The 10,109-nt window shown below is 51.5% G+C and overlaps 1 protein-coding gene across 1 annotated transcript; it reads right to left on the reverse strand.

Annotated features, from left to right (window-relative positions):
* Nucleotides 1–2,366: 2,366 nt before the first annotated feature.
* FOXQ1 (forkhead box Q1) lies at nt 2,367–3,596 on the reverse strand (the record flags this gene model as incomplete). Its single annotated transcript, XM_084280471.1, has 1 exon — nt 2,367–3,596. The coding sequence occupies one exon, from the start codon at nt 3,594–3,596 to the stop codon at nt 2,367–2,369; it is 1,230 nt and encodes a 409-aa protein (XP_084136597.1).
* Between the last annotated feature and the right edge of the window lie 6,513 nt (nt 3,597–10,109).

A 10,109-nucleotide genomic window follows, 5' to 3' on the forward strand; every position in this document is an offset into this window, starting at 1 on the left:
GCATACCGGCGGCTCATGTGGACTCCCGTAAAGAAGGACACGTTAAAATACACGCTAGAGGAAAGGGAAGATTACAGAAGGGCAGATTAATATTTGCACAGAGCCTTGGAGGCAGAACGATGTCGAAATAGTGTGTGTGTGTGTGTGTGTATGTGTATGTGCATGCGTGTGTGTACATAAAAACCAATTCCTTCAAGGGTTGGATTACTTCATACATTAGTCACTAATCTCTCGCAATGTTCTGATGAATGTTATGGTCTGAGCTAAACACACCGTGAAATCTGCTTGAGCTTTATTGAAACAAGTCGATGTTTTCTCCCTCAGATCGTTCTGTTTGAAGCTTTTCTTTCCCAACACACCTTCGTTATTTCGGCCAAATTTGTGCGAGTCGGTTTGAAGCTCTTCAGCGGCTGAACCCCAGCACTGAGGGAAAAGGGGGTGGGGGAGAATGTCCGGGGTCCGAAATCAGGATAATCCGTAAAAAGAACAACCAGCGCCCAAAACTCTGCTTGTCGTCGTTTGCTTAGGTGGTCAGTGCTTATCGAAGACTCAGAGGCTAAAAAAAGCCCGCCTGTTTTCATCCTTTTATAAAAAAATAAAACAAACGAACGAACAAGCAAGCCCCGAATTCTCGTTTCAACGTTTGTTTAAAGCCCTTCGAGGTTGGGGACGCCGCTAAAATGTAATTCAGTACCACGGGCAGTTAAGCGCCCATCCTTTCCTTTTCCCGACTGGGTCTTTCCGAGCCTTCCCTGATCGCTTCTGGCGGTACGAAGCAGCCTTAACATAACACGCGTCGGGAGATGGCAACGTGTGTAAACATTTTATTACCAGCGAATATTCAATAGTGCTTCCTCCCCCGCCCCCCCCCCCCCCCCCCCCCCCACGCTGAGGTTTCGCCCGCCGGAGATGCCAGCGAGGGTGTCCCCACCAGCAGCAGCTGGAGCTCGGTGGTGCCAACCTCCTTCCTGAAGCGAGTTCCCTGTGAACCCAGAGATGACAAGTGGGTTTCGTTTCGTCTGCTGTCCTTTGAGGTGGGGGGGAGGGAGGAAAAAAAAGGCAGACTGATGGGCAGGACTCCCGCAGGGTGCCCCTAAATCGGGCAGCCTGCCCGCAAATCTGCCTGCCTGCAAAACGCCAGTCTTTCAGCAGGGCTGAGCACCGGCAGGAAAACCCGATTAGACTCGAGGAATGGAAGAGGACTTCCAAACCTGGCGGCAGCACAAGAGAAGAACCTCTCTCGCGTCCCGGGGTCAAAATAAGGTGGGTTCCTACGTGGCACCTCTATGCGCCGGGAGTGATGGGGAAGAAAGGGGGACAGCCCGAATGCTGCCCGGCCACGGCGATCTCCCACGGCACGCTGCCCTCCCGCCACGCCAGCACTGACATCACGCTCTGCTCCGTATTACCATCTTTATTTGGGGGGCAGCTTTTATTCGGGGGAAGAGAAGAAAACCAAAACAAAATAAAACAAAACAAACCCCAAACATTGTGGCCAAGCATCAATAAAATGCACACGCACATAGATTCTATACAAACACAAAAATAAAATACGGGGGGGGGGGGGGGGAAATTACTCTTCTCTTTCCAGTAGCAGTGGTCTTGGCCTTAAATGTACAACGCCAGCCAGTACAGGAGATAACGCCTGACAGTTCCTTGAGCCTATTTTCCTCTCCCGCCGCCCGTCCCTCGCCCTCCCCAATAATTAATTAAAAAAAAGCTGCTCTCTCTTTCCCTTAAAAACACTACTTTTATAAATAATTTAAAGTCCTCCCTTGCCACGAAATGCTAGTTGCCGGACAGGAGAAAAGGTTTATTTTGGCACAGTGATGCATCGCTCTGCAGTACAGACCTACGGCTCCACAGCAGCCCCCGGGCCCCTCCCTCTCTCTCTCTCCTCCCTCCCTGCTCGTCCCGGCAGGCGCCCCCGGCTCCCCCCACCTCGCCCCCCACCCCGACCTCCCGAGTGCACAGCGCATCCCCCGGCTGCCGCCACCGCTCGTCTCCGCGGGGGCACCCCCTGCTCCGCTGCCCGAGGCTTCGGTGGCGGGAGGTGCGAGGACTTAAGAGGGGGGGATAGAAAGGAGGCGGCGAGGGAATGGCTACAGTCAAGTAGTCTCCACGAACAGTAAGAAGCACTTGAGGCTCATGGCTATGTCCAAAACGACAGTTGTTTTGTGGTTTTGATAGATTTTTTTTTTTGGTTTAAGTTAAACCCACTGTCATTTCACTAAGGCACCGTCACCGAGGCTTTTTCTTGGAGGCCTTGGTCGCCTCTGGAGTTAAAGTGCGGGATACAGAGCCTCCTCCTTTCCCCCTCCCCGCCTCCCCGGGAAGGCCTCTCGCAGGGGAGGAGGGGGGCTCCATTAAGCCAGGGGGGTTTCCACGGCGTACGGCTGGAACGAGGCCGAGCTCCCCGCCGCCGGCTGCAGCGGGACGGTCAGCCGGAGGGGCCCGTAGAGCGGGGAGCCGGGCGGCGGCCCCCGCCCACCCTTGTGGAGGGCTGCGGGCAGGAGCGGCGCCCGCGGCCGGTCCGCCGGCGGCGGCTCGCCGTGGGCCAGCGCCTGCCGCCCGCCCCCCAGCAGCAGCGGCGGCGGATCGCCCAGCCCGTAGGCGCATAGCTGCAGGAGGCCGCCGCCGTAGAGGGCGGCGGCGGGCGGAGGCTGCGCGGCAGGTGGGTAGGGGAGCAGCGGGTAGGGGCCGTGCAGCAGGTGCGGGGGCGCGGGCGGCGCCGGCCAGAGGAGGCGGGAGTGCTGCGACGGCGGCTGCGGGGCGGCGCGGGGGACCGCCGGCCGCCGGAGGAGGCTCTCGATGGCGAAGGAGCTGGAGAACTTCGCGCCGCCGCTGCCCACCGCCGCCGTCCCGCCGCCCACCGCCGTTGCTTTCTTAGCGGCGGCGGCGGCAGCGCCCGGCGCGCAGTTGCAAGGCGAGGAGGCGCAGCAGCACCGCGGGGAACCGCCGGGGGACGCGGCGCCCGCTCCGGCAGCCTCTTGCGGCTGCGGCGGCGGCGGGGCGGCGGCGGGGCGGGCGGGCTGCGGCGGTGGGGCGGCGCGGCTGAGGCGCTTGCGGCGGCGGCGGAAGACGCCGTCGGCGAAGGTGTACTCGCTGCTGGGGTTGAGCATCCAGTAGTTGTCCTTGCCCCAGGGCCGCGCCGGGTCGCGCAGCACCTTGACGAAGCAGTCGTTGAGGGAGAGGTTGTGGCGCACCGAGTTGCGCCAGCCGGTGTAGGCGCCGCGGAAGAAGGGGAAGCGGCTCATCAGGTAGTCGTTGATCTCCGCCAGGGTCAGGCGGCCGCCGGCCGAGTCGCGGATGGCCATGGCGATCAGCGCGATGTAGGAGTAGGGCGGCTTCGGCCGCCGCGTGTAGGGCTTCCCCTTGGCGCTTTCGGCCGGCGGTGGCGGCGGCTGCGGGGCGGGGGGCGGCGGCGGGGGATGGTCCCGCCGCCCGGCCCCGCCGCCCGGGCTATTGGCGGCGCAGTCGCCGTCTGAACCCAGCTCGCTCTCGGCCGGCGCTGGGGAGAGGGAGCCGCTGCCTTCCTGGTCGCTGCTGGCGTTCAGCTTATCCTCGTAGTGCTGAGAGAACACCTCCAGCTTCATGGCGGCGGCGCTGGAGGCCCCCCCGCACCCCGCGCCTCCGCTGGGCGGGCGCGACCCCTGCCCCTCGGCGCGGCCTCACGGGCGGCGGGGGGCGGTGAGGCGACCCGGGGGGTTTCTGCCCCCGCGCCGGCTTGGACAGCTCCGCGGCGGCGGGCGGTGCAGGCAGAGCAGCGGACGGCAGCGGGGCTCTGCTCCCCGCCTCACCCGGCCGCACAGGGGGTCGCTGGCAGAGGGATGTCCCCTTCCCCGCCGCTGGGCGCCGAGAACAGGCGGCGGTGCCCTGCCGCCGTCGGCGGCGAGCAGGGGGACGGGTCGCTTCCTCCGCTTCCACCTCCTTCTCCCCCACCGGGGCGCTGGCTCTTTTTCGTCCCCACCCCCCCCTTTTTTGTCCTTCTCGCTCTTTACTCTCGCTGCTCCATAGGGCCGGAGGGGCGAGGCGGCCCCCGCGGAGCCGGTGCGAACGGGCGGGCGGGCGGCTGCCGGCGCCGGCTCCGCTTTGCTTCCCCCCCCTCCCCGAGCCCGGTCCTCCTCGGGGGCGCTGCCGATGTTACCGTCCGGCTCTCCCCGGGCGTGAGTAGAAGTTGTCGAGGGACGTCGGGGTTACTCCTCTCTCTCTTCCCGGCTCCGGCTCCTGTCAGTGCCGGGACGACGGGCTGGCTCCTCGCTGCGGCGCGGGCAGCAGCCGGGTTATTAGTGTTATTAGTGTTATTGTCATTATCTCTCTCTTCCCCCGTGGTTCTGTGTCTCTCCACCACTTTCAGACCAGCCCATTATAACGCCGGCGGGAGGCGGAGCCAGGACGGAGATCTGAAAGGGTGGTGGGTGGAGAAGCAAGGTAGCAAAGGTGGGTATACGCTAATAGGCCGTATCAGAGCCGTAATTAGCCGGGATGACAGACAGCGAGGTCTTGTTGGAAAGTGATTTTACCAAACATGTTTGTATTTTCTCCTGCCAGGTCCCTCCCCTTCCCGGGTATTTCGAATGAAGCCGCAATCCGGCGAGACTTCGCAGAGCCGGGCCCGCCTCCCAGGTGTAAGATGCAGAATGACTTATAGGTGGCAGAGCAGAACCTGTTACGTGCAGTGATTTATTTTAATAGCGCCGTATATAGCAACAAGTTGTAGTGTGACAGCTCAACAACCTGTTGGAAAGTAACACACGGCTTCGCAGTTGTGAATTCCTAATGATTTATGTAGCCTGACAAAGTCGGTTCGGTCCTGGCCCCTCTTTCCTCCTGTCACAAGCACAACCGGTGCAGGGGTAGGATGGGAACAGGTAGGCAATGCTGTGGGCTTTTGCTATGAGAGAATTAGCCAAAACCTTAACCTTAGCTTTAAGTGTGTTAGTGTGCATATAGTGCTGTTGTTTGATCTCTTCCGGGTGGTGTGTTTGTAACCTCTCTGTTATAACTGTTGCTCTCCAATAAAATATTTTACTGGGGTTTGGAGTTTTTTTTACATTTATTTTTTCTTATTAAATAATGACTTTGCTGTTCTTGCACATTGCAGATCTGTAAATTTTCTGTAAAGTCTGTGACAAAAAGCGTTCTGTAATTTTCCCCAGATACCTTTATAGAGAATTTAGTTGTGATTTTTGGGGTTGTTTTCAGGTTTAAGTTGTCTTACCCTCCTTCAGAGGTACTGCCTCTTTCAGCAGTATCCTAGATAGAACTCGATGAAGAGAGCTATATGGCAGAAGCTTCTCTGAAAACTCCCCATTGAATCCTATCCTGCTTGCTGTTCAAAGTCAATTGCAAAATGCCAGTAGACTTCATAGGGCAGTAGCACTAGTGTCTGTGAAACAGTAACAAAAACATCAGTAGAAATCGAGTGTGGTGCTTGCATACACTTTGAATTTTGTGTCCTGGAGTAAAAGTTGGATTGCTTCATATTTTCCCAAAGCAGCCTTTCTAAATCAGACCTTATTTTGGATAAGCCCTTGATGCAGAGTCACTCCGCTTAAGAGTCTGCTGCTGTGGTCTGGCTCTTAAGGAGTGTGGAGAGGAACATGAGAAAAGGCAGGTTTAAAAGACTAACAGGACAAACAAACAGCACCATTTTCTGTCTCGATCTCTCTTGATTAGAACGTGCATTCCCAAACACACACCTGCATTTTGTTTCAAAACTTTGCCATGTCTTCAGTCTCTGTAAGTCTTAAATAGCAAATGCCAAACAATGGGAGGTTCTTCTATCCTTCTGGCCATACTCTCCCTAACTTTAATGGTAACAGGTTTGATGTTTTCCTGTTCTCACCAAAGCTGTACAAGTTCAGAAAAGGTGGCAATTCAGAAAGACAAAAAAGAAGAGGAGGGAGACCTCTCTTGGTTCCTTGTTGTTGTTGTCTCCATGAAATGTAAACAGATCGTTCAGTAAAGCCCTGCATTAGCTGTAGGTGCCAATGTTTGTGTTTAAGGGTATGGGAAACAGCTATCATTCCTTCCAAAACTTGTATTTTCTAAGATGATGCCAGTGACGAGGGTACTTTTTTCCCTCTTCCTGCTTTTGTTGTAAATTGCAGTGAAGTAGCGATGATTTGCTAGCTTACCTTTGATGTTTATTTTATTACCGTTCCACTATTTGTGTGGAAAATGTACACATTGTCTCTTATCTTTATTCAAAGAACTTAAAAAGTCATTCAAATGCTGTAGGTAAACACGTCAGACATAACAGAAGCTTTTTCACAGCCATACTTCAAGACTAGGAGTAGATGGCAAAGCTGGTTTTGCAAGATTTAAAGAGGGGACACAAGCCTGTGCTCAAAATAATACAGTTACAAAGATAGCTAGTAAGGGCTGGGAGCAGGGAGCCTGATTCTCGCTGCGGCTCAAGGCCCCTTTGCGGCTTCTGAGCGAGTGCTTCTTGTAAACCGGCCCTTGAAATCTGTGGCGGCTCTTACCTGAGGAAACAGATGAAGGTGCTTGTGTGGAGAGCCCTGCACGCTTTAAATAGAGCCTTCCTGGCCCGAGTGAGAGCAGCGTCAAGCCCATTGCTATTGCTGCCCGTGAAATGACGAGAGAAGTTGTAAGAAGTGGTGAAATCGTCCAACTACTCCCATCTCTCACCACTGAGAGTATATGTAACCTCAAGTCTTTTCCTGCTATAGTTTTTTAAAAGGCACAGTATCGCCTTCAGGTTTATAAAGATTAACACAATCATCGGAAAAACTGATTCTGTTAAGTAAACTTCACATCAAAAGCACTTTGATGTGCTGTATTATAGCAAAGCCAAACACTCCACCCCCCCATCACCCCAAGAAAAAACCTCCAAAAACCTCGAGTAAAGCAACGAAAAAAAAAAAACCCGAATTCTTTGTTCTAAAATGAAATGTCTCTTCCTCTTTAGAGCAGCAGAGCAAGGGTGGTTTTTTTGATGTATGACCCCCTCTTTTCCTACCCAAAACAGTACCTAGTCAAAGACAAAGAGGAGAAATGCAAACGGTTGCTTGAAAATCACATGCTCAACTTTGCTTCCTACTTTCTGTAGTATTTGACTCATTTAATTCAGATGTAGTAAGAGTGTGCCGATGGGTATTTCAGGTAGGGCAGCTTAGTCCCTTGCAGTTTGCTCAAGCTGTGGATACTAAAAATATTCCTTACTAAACGTAGCAAAATGCTACACTCTCCAGTGGTTGTGGGTATATTTTCGGCTGAACCATTTGTGCTGTCTCAACGGTATTTTAGACCATGATTTGGTTTTACACTTCAGCAAACATTGTGCAAAGGTGTGTCACGCTGCTGTCTTGCCTTTAATTATTTTTTAAAATATTTTTTTCCCCACCCAATCCTTTCTTACCATCTTTTCTGCCTTCTGTCCCTCCAGATTGCTAACTAGATTAAAGAGAGCTTCCAGACAAGATCATCTAAGCACAACTGGTCAATAAAGATCTCTCTGTGGTGACTGGGAAAGTCCTACAGTTAGTGGTAGGCAAGCTTATTTGTACATCTTAGATGTCCAGCATGCCAGCTGCTCAAAGTGCTTCATCATCTCTTCTCCTCCTGCAGCAAGCTGCAGGACGGCGCTGCCTCACCAGGACTTAGGAAACTGAACAATGCAATAGACTACAGGAGCAACAATAGACCAGTTCAAAGAGTTCTCTTCGGATGGGCTGCTCACAGCAGGAGATGTGCCTAGCACGCATAAATGAACTACAGAGCCTGTGAAGGTTGACTAATTGCACTATGTATATTCTCATAGTTGAAGGAAATCCGACTGGAGACTGAGCTGAAAGAAAGGAGGTCGGTGGAAATTCATTTAGACCATGATAGGAAGAGTTCGATCGCTGAGGCAGAATGCATTAATTCCCACACTGGGAGCTCTATGGATTTGCACTTTTCCATGAGCCATTCCCTCTGGGCAGAGATCTTCCATGTCTTTGGCAGGTACCAAGAACTGAATTTACAGTGGGGACTTCCATTTCAACTTTGTTTCACACAGTCTTTATTTTCTTGGGAGCTGTTGCTCAGACTGAAAATTTCCCATGCTAAAAGCTTAGCATTACTTCCTCCCTGTGCCCACTTCATGTCCCATAAAAGAGTCTCCATCTAAGCAGATTTCTCTTGTGTACCATATTGTGACAGATTTTTCAGCTATGAAGAGGATGGCATTATTGTTGTCATTACTAATACTTAGTAGCAGAGAAGTAATTCATAGAAACATAGAAACTTTAGGGTTGGAAAATATCTCTAAGATCATCAAGTCCAGTTGTCTGTCCAATACCCCCATGTCAACTAAAATTCCTGGTTTCCACACTGTCTTTTCTACCCCGAAATCTCAGAGGTCTCACATTTTACTGGCAAAAGAGGAGTGAAAGGGAGTCCTGCTGAAAATCATTCAGCAAGTTGGTTGCAACCCTGTCTGTAGAGCTGAGCTTTTCGGAGTCCTTATCCTGTACTGTGTCCACTGAGGTATCCACCACGAGGCCTCATTGGAAGAGTTGTGCCATTTAGCAAGGAGCTGTCAAAATGGAGATCGCTCTGTCCTGGGCCTCAGATAATTCATAGCTGGTTCTCTCTGTTTGACTAGAGCCTCAGGGGCTCAAATGGGGCTCCACACTGGCATAAGATGAACCTCTCTAGAATATATTGCAGGTCTGCAGTCTGAGAAAGTACATGGCATAAAAGAGTGCAGGGTAAAGAGTGAGGTTAAGCCAACACAGTATTTACAACATATTTTGTGATGACTTAATTTAGTAGCTGTCCCCATAGGCTTTTCTCATGGTTGATTACCTGGTTTCATCTAACTGCACCAAGAAGGAGAAAATCCAAATGGTGATGGACTTGGGGATTTTTAGATCTCTTCAGGGAGATTATTCTTATAGTAAAAATGAAACCAGTATTGGAAGGCAGCACAGGTATTGATAAGTCTGGATGTAATTGTCAGGACAGAATTGCTTGCTTGCTGAGACAGAGGCTCCACCACAATTAGAAGCTATGTTGTGTTATGTTTGTTATGAAGTTATGATGCAGAAGCCATTTGGTGAAATTCTGTGGCGCTCTGCCAGGAATAGTGAATGTTTCTTGCTACTGGTGCCAAACAAACTTAAAAAGAAACCATCATAGCTTGTTATTGCTGGTGCCAGACCAAATATCTGTTGGCGCCAAACTCGGTATTGATGCCAGAGGCTTGCTATCACTGGCCCATGATATGAGAAAACACAGGCTGAGCTGTTACAATAACTTCTTATTGCCTTTAAGTCCATGCATTGATGGAGCAGAGTGAACGACATGGGGAGCGAGGCACGGCAAAATTAACTGAGAGCTGAAGGGCTTTGAATGTGTGATGGAAAGTCATTGAACTTTGCTAGCCCTTCCTGGAATACACCTAAGCCAACTCAAAAAACACATATATTTTACATGAGTAAACAAGGGACTAGAGATATGAAGGATACGTTGCCATTCAGCAAAGTTAAAGTACTATTTATAGCTCTGTGGATTAACAAATGAATCACCTTGCCAATAGTATTCCAGTTGAACAGCAGTAAGTATTCTACATTCTTACTTCTGGGTTGGGGTTTTTTTTTTTTAAGTTTGTTTGGGTTTTGTTGTTTGTTTCTTTCAAAAAGCTAGTTCTGGGCAGAATCACAAGATTTACATAAGCCTCAGCCAAATGTGTAAATAAATAGTGGTGTAAAAAAGTCTGGATTATATTTTTTTCTTTTTTCACCAAGATTGAGTCAAGGGCATTATGATGGAGCAGGCTGCCAGTGGCCAGGCCTTTCCAAGGCAGGCAGGATTCAGCAGTAATATGAAGATTATGTCCCCCCTTGTGCATGTTCTGCCCTCCATTTGCTGTGCTCCATTTTCCTTCTCTGCTTCAAGATCTGATTGTCATTCATCGAGCCATTTTAATTTAATCATCCCACTCTCTGGACAGCTCCAGAACAGCATTGGTACCTTTGAAAATTTGATCTGTGGTGTTGCTTCTTCCTCCTGGGACAGGCAGCACGGTTACAGCGAGGGTACATCTACTACAGTAGCTCAGGGGGACAGGGGGATTTTAAGACCTCCAAACCCCA

The sequence above is a fragment of the Gallinula chloropus genome, assembly GCF_964237585.1.
Source record: "Gallinula chloropus genome assembly, chromosome: 2".
NCBI classification, from domain to species: domain Eukaryota; kingdom Metazoa; phylum Chordata; class Aves; order Gruiformes; family Rallidae; genus Gallinula; species Gallinula chloropus.